At 42.8% G+C, this 15357-nt stretch overlaps 1 protein-coding gene across 1 annotated transcript; it reads left to right on the top strand.

Annotated features, from left to right (window-relative positions):
* The first annotated feature begins 336 nt into the window (after positions 1 to 336).
* LOC149379142 (uncharacterized) lies at positions 337 to 3716 on the top strand. The gene is made up of 4 exons (XM_089603960.1): positions 337 to 1044; positions 1151 to 1311; positions 1391 to 1587; positions 1630 to 3716. The coding sequence occupies exons 1-4, from the start codon at positions 337 to 339 to the stop codon at positions 3714 to 3716; spliced, it is 3153 nt and encodes a 1050-aa protein (XP_089460086.1).
* Positions 3717 to 15357: the final 11641 nt, after the last annotated feature.

The raw sequence follows: 15357 nt of genomic DNA, 5'->3' as shown, positions 1-15357 counted from the left end.
TGGATGGTTGGGTCATGATGAAGGAGAGTGTACCAAGAATGATCGAGCCAAAGTCCGGGTGGCTCACTCACCGGAGGTGAATGCCTATGGAGGTTGGATCCACGCTGAGTCGGCGTTTGATTCGTGCTACATCGGGTTGGAGTTTCTGATCGGAATGGGGAAACATCGGGTCGCGGTGGCGTGGCTTGCCAATATCGACAACGGAGGTTTTTTCACCGATAAAATGAAGAGGCAGTTATTAAAGCAGGGGGTGATTTCGTGCCAGAATCCATCCCGCCGGGTTTCGAGGGAAGGAATCCGGAGACCAATAGCCTTTCCTTGGAGCCGTTGGTAGACATGAAGGACAAAGACAAAGGACTGACACTGACAGGGGAAAAAAATAGAGGGGATGTGGAATCGGGAAAAAATCTGGGACCACCGACAGGTCACATGTCGCGGGATATGGTGGTGGTAGCTGGGATTTCGGCACAGGGTGCGTCAAGTGGAGGGAGTGAGGCACAAAAGGTGTCAGAGGAGGTGTGTCTGCGGAAAGTGAGGGACATTGGGTTTAATGAGAACAAACCCTTATGGCCAAGAATTACAATTGGGCCTGATGGGCTTCAGGAGATATCGGTTGGGCCAGATGGATTTTTGGTTGAAGGGGATTTTATTTTGCCTTATAAAAAATGGGAGAAAAAAGTAGAGGCTGAGCTGGGCTCTGGAGGGAAGAAAAATAGGGCTAATAATCTGGATATGGCTGAAAAGAGAGAAGAGAATAACTGTGTTTTAAATGCCAAAAGAAAAAAACCTGTCTACGATGATGAAAATGGAAGTGTAAAGCAGGCTAAACAAAATACGGTAGAGTCTGAGGTTCATAGGGAGACGAAGGTGAACAAGGAGGTGGGGGTTAAGGAGTTGGCTATTAATCTGGCCAATGCTTTCACGCCAAGTGTCTCTGCCGGACCAAATGTGGGGCGAGGCAGAAAAGTGGTTGTCCCGAAGAGAAAAATTTCAAGCAAAAGCAAAGGACAAACAGAGAAGTCTGGGGTGGAGAAAGTGGGGGATGTACCCATTACTACCATTTCATCTAACATGGCCGGGGAAGCGGGCCTTAATAACCCCCTACCTCATCAATGTTAGTTCTCTCTTGGAATTGCCGGGGTCTCAATAGAGACACGGCTATGGAGGCTCTTTGGAGTCTCTTGGGGAAGGCAAGACCGGATATTGTAGTACTTATGGAAACGAAGATGGGTTACGGAAAAATGCAACACTTGAGGGAGAGGTTTGGGTTTTGGGGAGGTGCCGCAGTGGGAGCGGTTGGTTCGGCATGAGGTATGTGTATTTGGTGGAGACGAGGTATCAAGATGGATATTTGGAAAGCAACAAAACACTATATTTGGGCTGTGGTGAGAGGTGACACGAGGGATGCAGATTGGGATTTGTTTGGAGTCTATGGTACACCGTACAAAGAAGAGAAATCGGGGTTTTGGGCCAAGATGACGGTGGAAGTGGGGAAATCTAGGAGGCCTTGGATTCTTTTGGGGGATTTAAACCTTATCCTCTCCGAAGATGAAAAGCGAGGAGGGGTCGCGGTGGCTTGGCACACTTGCAAAATTTTGAGGGGGTTTCTAAGAGATACCGGATGAGTAGACTTGGGGGCGTGCGGAGATACTTTTACATGGACGAATGGTCAATCGGGAGATGATCGGATTTTCGAGAGATTGGATAGGGTCATTGCTTGCCCGCATTGGCTTCGTAGATTTGGGAAGGCAGGAGTGAAGCATTTTCCTATTTTGGGATCGGATCACGCTCCGATTCTTTTGGATAGCTTCATGTTTGACGAGAAAGGCTTCAAACCCTTTAGATTCTTCGAGGCTTGGGCGGATGACGACGAGTGCCGGGAGATGGTTGAGGCGGCTTGGAGGGGAGCAGGTCGAGGTCCGTGTTCGTGGAGACTTGCAAACAGGATTGAATTGGTTGGTAAATCTCTGAAGACTTGGCAACGAAAGAAGTGGGCGTGTACTAGAAGCCGAGCGGAAGAGTGTGAGAGGAAGCTCACGGAGATACAAAGCCGGGGTGCGAGGCCTAGTTCGCTTCAAGGAGAGAAGGCTTTGAAAGATGAGTTGGCCTCCTTTCAAAAGACCACAGAGAAGATGTGGCGCCAAAAATCTCGGGAAGTTTGGCTCAAGGAGGGTGACTCAAACACAAAATTCTTCCATGCCGCGACGCTTATACGGAGGAAAAGAAATTATATTGGAGGCATAAAAAATGATGATGAAGAGTGGTTGGGCAATCGGGCAGAGATCGGTAATTTCCTCACCAACAAGTATAGAGAACTCTTCTCGACGGAGAACCCGGAATTCCCCGAAGGCTTGGAAGGGCTAATTCAGCCCATCCTTTGTGAAGCGGACAACAAGGAGTTGGAAGTGATTCCGACGAGTGAAGAAGTGAAGAAGACCGTGTGGGAGATGCATCCCTTGAAAGCGCCCGGTCCGGATGGCCTTCAAGGAGTGTTCTTTCGAAAATATTGGGATATAGTTGGTGGAGATCTCGTAGGGTTCGTCCAAGAGTTTTTCCGAAATGGGAAATTGTTGAAGAAAATGAACTTCGCTCATATTGTCTTGATTCCAAAGACCGGTGGGGCGGATTCTTTTGAGAAATTCAGACCGATAAGTCTTTGCAACTTTAGCTTCAAAGTGATTACCAAGATCTTGACGGCTAGACTTCGGAAGCATTTGGATAAGATGATTTCCCCTTTCCAATCGGCTTTCGTCCCCGGTCGGTGGATAGTGGAGAACACGATTCTTGCCCGGGAAATTATAGAGGCTATGAAGAGGAAGAAGGGGAAGAAGGGATTGATGGGCATCAAGATCGATATGAGCAAAGCGTATGACCGGCTTGAATGGAGGTTCATATTTCAAGTCTTGAAATGCTTTGGTGCATCGGAAAAGGTCCTAGTGCTTATTGAACAATGTGTTACGACGGCTTCCGCGGCCTTGCTTATCAATGGGGCTCCTCACACAAAATTTTGGCCGACTAGAGGCCTTAGACAAGGTGATCCGTTGTCTCCGTATCTCTTCATAATAGCGTCCGAAGTCTTGAGTAGGATGCTTATGAAAGAGGAGTGGCTTGGGAAGTTTCATGGTATTAGCATCGGGAGAAATGTTCCGAGCATCTCCCATCTCATGTTTGCGGATGATACTATTATCTTTTGTCAAGCTAAGGAAAATGAAGTGGAAGCGATTATGAAGTGTCTCGAGGTGTACCAAAGATGGTCGGGCCAAAAAATCAACGTTAAAAAATCCGGGGTTATTTACTCGAAGAATTGCAAGGACTGGGAGCGTGAGAGGTTGAACTTGAAGTTGGGAATGAAGTCTTGCGATGAAGATATCACATATTTGGGGAATCCCCTCTTTTTGGACCGAAACCGTTCAAAAAGCTTTAAAGTTCTCAAAGATTGGGTGTATTCTCGCCTTGAAGGATGGATGGCGAAGTCGATTTCCAAAGCGGGTCGAGGTACTCTCATCAAATCGGTTGTCCAAGCTATCCCATCGTATGCTATGTCTACCTTCCGGCTGCCAAAAACCTTTTGGCAAGCCATTGAGAAAGACTCTCGGAAATTTTGGTGGACCGGTGACGTGGCTAAGGAAAAATATATGGCTCTAGTGGCTTGGGATACGTTGTGCAGCCCAAAGAAGAGTGGTGGGCTTGGGTTTAGAAATTTGAATGATTTTTAACCGAGCCTATTTGGCTAAATTGGCTTGGTGTGTAGCTTACAAACCAGAATTGTTCTAGGTAAAGATTCTTACAGCCAAATATTGCAAAGAAACACCTTTTCTCCAATGTATGCTGAAGACGACGGCCTCCGGTGGGTGGCGTGACATTCTTTTAGAGAGAGATCTGATTCTAGAAAACTCTACGAGGCTGATTGGGGATGGAAAAAATACGAGGGTGTTTACTGATCAATGGCTTGGGAGTGAGAGGATTGAGCGGACGGAGAACAATGGGATTGCGAGAGATACAAGAGTCAGTGATTTGTTCAAATCTAACTCTCGAGTTTGGGACCGAGAGAAAATCGAGCAGGTCTGCGGCATGGAATATGTGGGAAGAATCTCTAAGATCAAGGTCCGGCCGGCTCCGTTGAGGGATAAGGGGATCTGGACGAGAACTCAGTCAGGAAATTTCAGTGTCAAATCGGCGTACAAGGAAATCAACAACGCTGCCTTCGATTCTAATGACGGAGTGTGGGCCGAGGTCTGGCGAACCCGGATCCATGAACGCCATAGATTGTTTCTATGGAGATTGGGAAGAAATTGTCTTCCTACGGCGGAGCGCCTGGCGGTGTGTATGCCGGGGTTGGATGTGAGCTGTAGGGTGTGCGGTGAAGAGATAGAGTCGATATGGCATCTTTTCTTTCGGTGCGACACGGCAGCGCGTCTCTGGTTCACGGTGGCGTTTGGTAAGAAATGGGAGAGTGATCCGGCTAGATCAGGTTTGGAAACTCTGAAGCTTTTGATCCAGTGCAACACGATGATGAAGGACAAATTGGGAGATGACGTTTTTATTAACTATGTTGTTGGAATTATGGAGCAACTTTGGAAGAATAGGAACCAGAAATTCTTTCAGGGATCGCAACCATCCTTCAGGGTTTTGGTTAACAGTACTCAGCAACTTGTTCTTGATATTGGCAAGTTTAAGACGGCGAACAGCTTCTCGGAGGGCCTACGTCAGGAGCGGGTCAAGAAGCGGTGGCAAAGGCCATCGGATAACGTCACAAAAATCAACGTCGACGCTGCATTTTCAGGAGCAGGGGCGGCAGTCGGAATCGTTGCCAGAGATGCGCGGAGAAGTGTTCTGTGGATGTGGAGGAGCAAGACGCAAGCGGGTAGTGCCGTGGAAGCTGAAATGATTGGAGTTCTTATGGGCGTGCAACTTGCAAAATTCAGGAACCATCGGAGAATTTTAGTGGAGGGCGATAACAAAGCAATTATGGACTCTCTCGTTCAGCGAAGAAATTGTCCGGTTTGGCATTGTATCCCTCTGTATGAGCAGATATTATCTCTTAGTGATGGTCTTAGTAGTTGTAACTTTGTGTGGAATCATAGAGATTGTAACCAAGTGGCTCATGGTTTGGCCAAATGGGCTCTATATTCTACTGTTTTTGGTTTTTGTAATCTGGGAAACATCTTATCCTCTGTGAAAGATGTGATTGTAAGGGATACTGTTATGGAATGAATTTGGGGTGCTCTGGTTTGGAGGCCCCTCAGTTTCTTCAAAAAAAAAATACGTATAAGTCTTTGAACGATAGATGCCCCGAAAAAAAAAGTAGTGAACTCCAACTGACACACGACGTGTCACCAGTCAACCCGACCTCGCAACCTCAACTCTAGCATTATAAATATAAAATAATATAGCCTATGTGAGGCACGTTACTTTTGATTCTCCTCTCTTCGACTCTGTAATTTCCCAATTCAAATCGTTGTATTATTTTCATTGATTACTATAAACAGCTCCGAACTCGGTTTGCGTTTAGTTCTTTCTTTTTGTTAATTTTTACCATACATAATCAGGGGTGGACTCAGGTGCTACCCCCCTCCCCCCAAGCAAAAAATGTCGGGCTTAAAAAAAAAATTCAGCCTAAATATACGTCCCTAGCTTTGGTAATTTTACATATTATAAAATAGCACAACAACCCTAATGTTAAAATAAATAACTAAAGTGCTTATAATACACACACATGTATATATATTGGAAACCCTAGCGTTTTTTTTTTTTTTTAATTATTATTGCAAACATGTACACTATTCAATATTGTGATGGGATAAAATGGACGAATTCAGCATAACAGTGCTAAGGAGGTTTTTAAGCTCCGTCAAATTTTTCTTTACTATATATGTTCCTATTATTTATATTTTTTAAATTTTATATAAAAATTATAAATTATAAATCAGCCTTTCCTACTAAAGATTTCTTCTTCAGATTAGCCCTCGTCTGGCTACCTTAAAACAAAAGCATCGTAGCCTACAGACAAGTCACGTGACACGCTTCTACTAGTTAATGTTATATATATTGTATATATATGTTGCTGACATAATCGAGACTAACCTTATAACTTATAAGTATTGCTCATGTTAGTTAGTGATTTTTAATGAAAGAATAAGCATCGTGTTCGCTCGTGCAATAATTTTTAATTGTTATTTTGTATTTTATTAATTATTTAGGTATATACCGGCAGCTGATTTAATCATTTGATATTCTCAAGAATATGTAATATAATAACAAATTGGCCGTAATTATAGTGGGTGGGCAATGCCAATGCGTTCTTTTTTAGAAAATAAGTTTCGGACCTAGGCTTCATTAGAGATTTGAGCCAAGGCCTCCTCTTGTAAGTCAAGAGGAAGAAAATAGTTCAAATTACAATCTCATAAAAAAAAAAAGCTCTTTTTAGCAAGTTTATAAGCCAACATATTACAATTTATAATTTTTATGAATAAAAACAACATTACACCAACAAAAAAGCTCAAAGAAACTAATAATGTAAAAAAAAAAAAAAAAAACCCAACATCGGTCACCGGAACCATCTTCGTTTTAACGATGTTGACCACCGCCTCGCAATCCGATTGAACTATCACCTTCTTGAAGCCCCCGATAAGGGCCCTATTGAGACCATGCAAAACGTCATAACTTCTGCCACCAAAGGATCAAAGGACGGGGCGAGAGGAATGCTAAACGCAACAAGAACCACACCTTTAGAATCTCGGAAGATTATCCCTCCAAGACTGCAGTTCGCCTCCTCGGCACCAATGGCCGCATCGATACTCACGGCCATCACATCTCGGGTCGGAAGGGGCCACCGGAGGGGGAGAGTAAGGAGTACCCAAGGTGCGGCTTCAAGCTCTGTGCATTTTGGAATTCTTCGAGGAGCCCGATAGTGCCATTCACAAGCTCGACCGTAGCTCCCATCGGGTTGTTTTGGATCGTATTGTTTGTGCCAGGGGTAGCTTCAAGCTCTGTGCATTTTGGAATTCTTCGAGGAGCCTGATATTCATGAGCTCGCCCGTAGTTCCCACCGGGTTGTTATGGATCGTGTTGTTATGCCAGTTTCAGGCACTCCACATAGTCACCGCAAAGAGCTCAAACTCGTGTGAGGATGAAATACATTTCACATGAATAAGGAGGGCAAAAGTCTCGCCATGGTAGTTAGCCTTCAACATCTGCCAACACTCAAGCGTTTTCCACACCTCAACAATCTCCCCCACAACCCCAAATAGCGTGAAAGGTAGATTCTTTCCCCTTAGGGCACCAGAAAAAACACGAGTCAATGACTGTCCCTCGTCGAGCAAGATTCCCAGATGTAGGTAGCCAATCTCGTCCCACTTTCGAAACGAAAGCTTCGAATTTTTGGCGGGACTCTAAGCTTCCATACACTCTCCCACAAATCTTCCATTCCTTTGGGGAAGATATGCCCGCCATCGGCAGTGCATCGCACGTAATTCGGTATCTGCTCTGCACTGAGTATTCGCCATCTTTGCTTAAGTGCCACAATATTTTATCGAGAGTCGTCTTGAGGGAATTGGGGATCTTTAAAATGCTTAAAAAATCATCGTCACAAAGCACTTGTTGAAGGAGGGTCAAATTCCAATCTCCATCCGAGTTTTTGAGCTCCGAGACTAGCATCCCGTCAGGGATTCGGGAACCATCACGAAGAGTGAAGCCTTTGCCTCTCGGAATTCACCTATCTCTCCATACATCAACAGTCGAAACCGATCCGATTGCCATCGGGATCCTTCCGAGATCACCCCTCTACTCCATATGATACAATTCCAAATACTAGAAGCTTTATAATACCATCTCGACGTAAGGATGCAAGAGTCGGAAAAATAGCTTCCTTTGAGGACCCTAGAGGCTAGGGTATCCGAAAATCTAAGAACACGCCACACGGTTTTAGTGAGGAGAGCTTTATTGAAGAACTCCAAATTTTGGAAGCCTAGCCCCCGTTGGCTTTACGCGCACAAAGCTTTTCTCAAGTCCCCCAATGAGTCTTTCGTTTCTCAATGGTGCTCTCCCACCATAAGTTTGCCGCCAATCTATGGAGGTCATTTATAAGACTCTTGGGAAGCTTGAAACAACACATAACGTAGCTCAGTATAGCTTAAATGACGGCCTTGATAATTACCTCATTTCCTGCCGCGGAGAGAAAAGTGCCCTTCCACCCTTTAATTTTGGTCCAAACTCGATCACAGATGTATTGGAACATCTCTTTCTTGCTCTTTCCCACGACTATTGGAAGCCTAAGATATCTATCATGACCCTCGGAGAATCGGACCCCAAGAAGAAGAGCTAATCCTTCTCCCGTGACTCTTCCTTGTTCACTACAGATCGGTCAAGTCGTTCCACTTTGACTCTTCCGGACTTCTCTTGTCACCACATAAACGGATCTCCTAAGTATCCCACATCCTCGAGTCAGCAATCGTCGAGGGCTTGCCAGAAATCCCTCATCATCTCCGGTTCCTTTGAGCACCCGTCATGCTTCTCGAATTTGTACAAGATCTCATTGAAATCTCCTCCACAAAGCCACGGTCCGAGAGATAGACCATGCACTCTATAAAGGAGCTCCCAAGTAAAGCACCGTTGAGAAGAATTCGAGTTCTCATAGATCCCCATAAAGCGCCACGTATTTCCAAAAAGTCTCCAAACATCCCGCTTTGATATGAAAACACGATAAAGCACTAATTCGCAAATCACAATCTTCCTTCCAAAAAAGTGCCAACTCTTCACTTATACCCACTCGGTCCACCGCAAAGAAACATCTGAACCCCAAAGTAAAACCCAATCTCTCCACATGGCGTCGATTATTTGTTTATGATAGGAAACAAAAATATGGATTGTAAGTTATAATGTGGAACCGGAGGGTGTCCACTGTCCAAGGGTTGCCGATCCCTCGGACATTCCAAATTAGGCCGATCATTGTGCCTGATTGCCCTTCTCCACTGAGGGCGTCGATTATTTGGCGACAATGATTTCAGACACATCTTCATCTGTGGAAGAATAATCCGAAATCAAAGTGGTAGCATTTGTAGTTTTCGTCCCAGAGTTACGTTTAGGAGCAGTGACCGGAGGCCCGACAGGTTTAAACGTCACCAAAAAAGTGACATGGGTTAGCCCACCACCTTCCAGCTTCTCCGGGCTAGAGTCTGTTAGAGACAAATCTTTGGCCATACATAATCTCTTGTGGATCTTGTGAGGATCTGTTGTTCATGCCGGAGACGAGTCGAGCCAATATGTCGGCTTCAGAATTTTGTTCTCGCGGGATTTGAGTGATTTCGTACCATGAGAATGTTTCCATGAGTTTGTATGTCGCGGCGAGATAAGCGATCATATTTTCTTCTTTTGCAAAGTATTCTCATGTCACTTGATTGACGATTAGCTGTGAATCGCACCGTATTCTCAGGTTCTCCACTTTGAGTTCGTTTTCCATATTCTAACCCACAAGGAGGGCTTCTTATTCCGCTTCATTGTTTGATGCACGAAATCCAAAGTTTAGAGCATATTTCAGCTTTTCCCCATCTAGATTTATCAAGAACACTCGGGCCCCGGACCCGTGGGCATTAGAAACTCCATCAACATGGAGTCTCTATACTAGTCCGACGGGGTTGGTTCATCTCTACTTTGTCAAGGGCACAACTTTGCATTTCCCTTCGGTTTCTCCAATTGGGTCTGCTGGGGATGTGAATTCGGCGATGAAATCCACAAAAGCTTGGATTTTGATTGCTGTTTGTAGGTGGAACTCAATCCCATATTCCCCAATCTCTTGTGACCATATGGCAATTCGTGATGACGTGCTTTTCAGTAACGCTTTTTCAGGGGGTGTTCAGTCGTTACGATTACTTGGTAGGCCTGGAACGAGCGTAATTTTTGGGCGGCGGTGACGAGTGCTAGAGCCAGCTTTTCGATTGACGGGCATTGTGTTTCTACGTCAAGGAATGCCTTGCTCACATAATAGATAGGCCAATGCCCTCCTTCCTACTCTAGAACGAGCACTGCGTCGACCGCTCTTTTAGAGATGGATAAGTAGAGGTGGAGATTTTCTCCGTCTTTCGGCTTGGCGAGGAGGGACGGTGTTTCGAAGTATGTTTTCAGGTTGAGGAAAGCTGCCTCGAATTCGTTGTTATATTCAAAGTCTTTCCCTTTCTTTAGGGCTTGGAACATGCATTTATCTGTGGCGAGGGAGACGAATCGACCGAGGGCTGCTATTTGTCCCGTTAGGCTCTGGACCTTCTTTATTCTCCGGAGAGATTTCTTCTCTATTAGTGCTTTGATCTCATCAGGATTCGCCTTCATTCCGTTTTGGTCGACAATGTAGCCTAAGAACTTTTCTGAATCGACCCTGATGGCGCATCTTTTGGGGTTTAGCTTCATTTTGTACTGTCGAGAAAACGTAAGCATCTCATCGATACTCTTGATATGATCATCCGCCTTCAGACTGTTTACGAGTATATCATCCACGTACACTTCCATGGTTTTCCCGATCTGCTTTGAGAACATTCGGTTGATGAGCCTTTGATAGGTGGCGTCGGCATTCTTAAGTCCAAATGACATGCCCTTGTAGCAGTACAGTCCTCGTTCGGTTACCAAAATAGTTTTGAATTGGTCGGGCTCATGCATCCGAATTTAGTTGTATCTAGAGTAGACGTCTATGAAGCTCATTAGCTCATGCCCAATGGTAGTGTATACCAATTGATCGATTTGAGGTAGCGGGAAACAATCCAATCTGTGAGGCATGCCTTGTTGAAGTTTGTATAATCAATGCATATTCGCCACTTCTTGTTCGGCTTTTTTACCATCAGTTCGCCACCCACTTGGGTAACTTTGCTTCTCGGATGAAGTCGACCGCTAGGAGCTCCTTGACTTATTCGTTGATTGCCAGATATCTTTTCGGATAGAAAGACCTTATGGTGGACCTTCTCTTGTACACTGGATATCGTCATGGAGTCGATGAGACCATGATTTATGGGTCTCTGGCATGTCCGTATGAGTCCAAGTGAACATATCCTTGTATCCTATGAGGAATGCGGCTAATTTGGTCCTCATCATGATGGGGAGATAGGCCCCGATTTTGACTACTTGGTGACGCTTTGTTTCGTCTAACTCCAGAGGTAGCAAGTTGTTGGGGAGCTCGATCTTCTTCTCGTTATCTCTAGGATCTAGTTCTCCAAATGCTCGGGCATCCTCGACTGCGCACGTGTAGTCATTGTCAATTTTGTAGATTGTGGACACTATATGGTGGATGTTGTCCTCCGAATGACATCTTTGGGACATCTATTGGTCTCCTTGGATGATGCCGACCCCGTCGGGGATCAGAAATTTCACCAACAAGTGATAGTTTGATGTCACGGCTTGGAGCTCGTTCAACATTGGTCGTTCGATGATGGTGGTGTACGGAGAGATGTATCAACTACCAAGAAATCAATCTCTTGACCAATCCCATGACTGTCCTCCGTTTTGAATGTAACCAGGAGCTTAATAGAGCCTACGACATACACCTCTTCTCCGGAAAATCCGTAAAGAATGATGCGGGAAAATGCCATCCTGATTCCTTCGAGGGAGATCATGTCACATGTTCTTTTGAATAAGATATCTGCTGAAGTGTCGTTGTCAACTAAAACTTTCTTCACCGACTGATTTGCAACTATGACCGAAGTCACGATCCCGTCGTTGTTTGGGTGCATGACTCTTAGTGCTTCCTCTTGAGTGAATCAAACTTGTAGAGATTTTGGGAGCGTCTTCGGTGAGAGGGGCGAGGTTTATGGGATGCTCTGACTCATCCCTCGACTCTCTTGGGAAACCTCTTCTACGTTTGTTGTCTTAGCTCGTGGGCTTAGCGGCTGCGGGAGTGGGCCCATCTTCCATGACATGAACGGGTGATTGGTTGTCGTTGCTTGACACAACGGGGATATGTCGTGGATTATTCCCGTTTGATGCCGCTTAAGTGTTGATGATATCCTCGTTTTCTTCCCATGCACTATCTCGCCCTAAGAGGTTACAAAGAATAGAGTTTTTCATTGTGAACGGCGAGAAAACATATCCATCATTCGCTTGAGTTAGTATGACTCTTGCGATTGTTATTTAGCTGAGGTTTAACAGAGATGGGGCTGCCATCTGCGAGGGGCGTTGTTACGCCTTTGCTCCACTTGGTTTTAATCGAGTTCATCACTAATGGTGCTGCTTTCGTCATTTCGTCTTGATAGCGTTCGAGGGTTAGAGGTCATATCATCGGTATGCGTATGGGCGCCTCCCTTAGAGGCATTGCGGGACCGTACCATGAGGGAGTTTGGAATCTTGGGTTTGAGACTTTGAGGTGTGGATTGGTGAGAACACGTAACTATTTTCGTGCCCCACCTTCTAGCGCCAAAATATTAACGCTCGACTTTGGGTCAACACTAGTAAGCCATTTGTGGTTCAACCCAGGATCGGACCCTGAGGTTGCATGTAGGCTAATGTCGTCACTGAATTGCTAATGTGTAAAAACTCATTTTCAGTGGGTATCACACCACCTGTTAAGACCGGGTAACAAGCGGGTTAACGGGTCTCGAGTGATATTTCATTTATGTTAGAGAATATTGCCCATGAGAAGATTTATTTGTAATCTTCGAAATGCTGATATTATCAATAAAATTAAGTTATGAAATTTTTATCTATGTGAATCGAAAACTTTATTTCTATTATAGATTTATCAACCTTTATCTAATCCTTGGTCTCCGTATCAAACTGAATTACATGCTGGGCATCTAAGTTCAGACGGTAAACTAAATCTTGGTCAGTGATTGATCCATGCCTGGATAGCTTGATCTAAAATCACATATGCGGAACAGAAGCGAATGTTGATCATTTAGGGGGAGAAATCTACACAGTTGGTCTGTGTACGGCCTGGACAGACTTTGAATTTTGATGTGTTGTTTAAGGAACTGTTACGACACACTAACCGAGGTCGCTATGATGGTCAGAGTGAGACTTGGTCTAAATCCTGAAGTGGTCACAGACTTCTAAGTTGTATTACCAGGTTCTTTGACTCATTCGTGAATGGCTACATACAGATTCCTAAATACTTATGTCTTAAGAATTCAGAATATGATCTGAGCGGAAAATGGTTCACAGATAAAGAATCCAGCCTTCATGAAAGAAGATCAATGTTCACTCACCTAGGGGTTGATTCTTGATTGCATACACTTTCGTAGTAAGTACGTACGGATGAATCTTTCGATAGGGAAGCACAGATGATTAAGGCTCATATGTATCAATAAAGATATAATGAAATATTGACCTTTCTCGATATGGGTTGAGCCTGGAGGATTGAGCTCATGAGCTGACTATATCAATGGATACTCATACGATGAGTAAAAAATAATTCTAGTAATAAGAAGAGTGCAGTCTCAGCTCATGTTGTGGAGTGACACCGAGATATACGAATCGTTTAGATATGAGAAATGACTATTTTATCTATTTATTCGGACTTGTGGGAGCTTCTATTACTAAGTCCATAGTCTCCGAATCGGCTCTGATAAAGTTGTACAAGAACTCTCAAGTAATAATAAGAATTATTGATTACAATCTCATAGTTGTAAATTGTCTAGTAGCATTTATTTGGAAAATTATTTTTGCCAAATTAATTATTTATGGTTGAATTAATTAATTATTGTTGGATCAAATAATTAATTGATTAAATTGAATTTTAAGTTAGACCTCTTGAACACTGTAAAATTCGAAATTTCTAGGTCCAATAACAGCTATTTGGGCATATGTATTGGGCATCAACTCTATCCACATTCTAGGCATTAGAGGTAAAGTTCTTCATTAGTAGTAGGCGAAAAGTTTCTTCCTATAGATGTTTTTGATAGGCAGTCTCTTCGGGTAGAGGGTGGATAATAAGATTTATTTCCTCGACGCTTATAGGAAGGCCAATGTTGATTCCACTCCGAAGGGCAGCATTGTCGTAGCCTCGACGTGGCCTCCACCGGAAGATGGAATCACCACCATTAGTATTGATTCTTTTAATGTTGCAGCCCATAATTTGGCCCATTTTGCTTTTTGTGTTGACTCGGATGTGCGTTGGTCGATGCTTATCCCACCTTGTGCCATGCGAGAGGTTTTAAGCGACTAAAGAGCTTTGTTGTAACCACAATATTCCGCCGCCACCTAAATGAGGGTTGTTGCATTTGTCCGTGGTGCCGTCCACGTTTATTAAATATATATATATATATATATATATATATATATATATATATATATATATATATAACTGAGAACCCGTTCAAAATTTTGAAAGGGACACACTATTTCAAAGTTTTTTCGTGGGTTATTTGTCCTCTAAAATTTGAAGTAAATATGACAACATGTTTTAAGTTTTGCAATAAGTAGCACAATTTCAATTTATTATACAAAAAATTGGCTATGTAAGCCACCTAAACTATATGAATTGTAAATTAGCCAACCTTTGGTAAATACTTTGTAAATATCCAACTTTTATACGTGGCAGCCTATTAACTACTTTTTTTTTACATGTTTGGCTGAGTTAAATAAGTCTTTTATTAATCTGTTAATAAGTTAATTTGATTATTTACAAGAAATTAACCAAAAGTGGGTTATATCCCAATTCACTATAACCGTGTGGCTATATAACTTAATAACCCTTTATTATATGGGTCTTTTTTTGGACAATAATTTTTTATCAGTTAACTAACCAAGTTGTTATAATATATGCGAAAAACATAGAATATGTTAAATATACAAAAGAAACTTAACCGTATTAAAATAAATTTGAAGATCTTCAACAAAATTTTATACCCTAACTTTTCAAATAGATCTCTATGGTGAAAAAATATAGCAACTATAAAGAAATTCACTTGATAAATGTAGGCGGTTATAAGTGTTTTGTTCAAGTATTTATAGGATGTGTTTAATTTGAATTTTAAGAATTTTATTATTATTATTATTATTTTTTACTCAAAACTATTTTTTCTAAAGTATACGATAGAAACCTTAATTTTCCAATGTTGTGTCCCAAGTAGTCCCAACAACCTTGGCAAATCGAGTTTTCCCTTTAAAATTTTAAATTTAGCATTTCTTTTCCAATTTTAACTCAAAAAAGAAAAATAAGTAATAAAAAAGATGAGGGAGTAAAAGGAAAGCATTGCATATGAGAATACAAATAACGTGGCAATCTCACAATCGGCTCCTTAAAAATAATATAATAATTAAATAATAAAACAAGAAAACTAGAATATAGGGAAACTAAAAACAAGAAATAATTAATCAGTATTAAATTCAATATTCATATAAACCCTAAAAAGACATCGCGTTCTCTTTTCTCATGGTCTTGTA

Source organism: Urtica dioica, chromosome 12 (assembly GCF_054948205.1).
Source record: "Urtica dioica subsp. dioica isolate 48M chromosome 12, U.dioica_male_clone48M_v1_H2, whole genome shotgun sequence".
In the NCBI taxonomy this organism is placed as follows: domain Eukaryota; kingdom Viridiplantae; phylum Streptophyta; class Magnoliopsida; order Rosales; family Urticaceae; genus Urtica; species Urtica dioica.
Note: the sequence above shows the minus strand (reverse complement) of the source record. Positions and strands in the feature narration are given on the sequence as shown.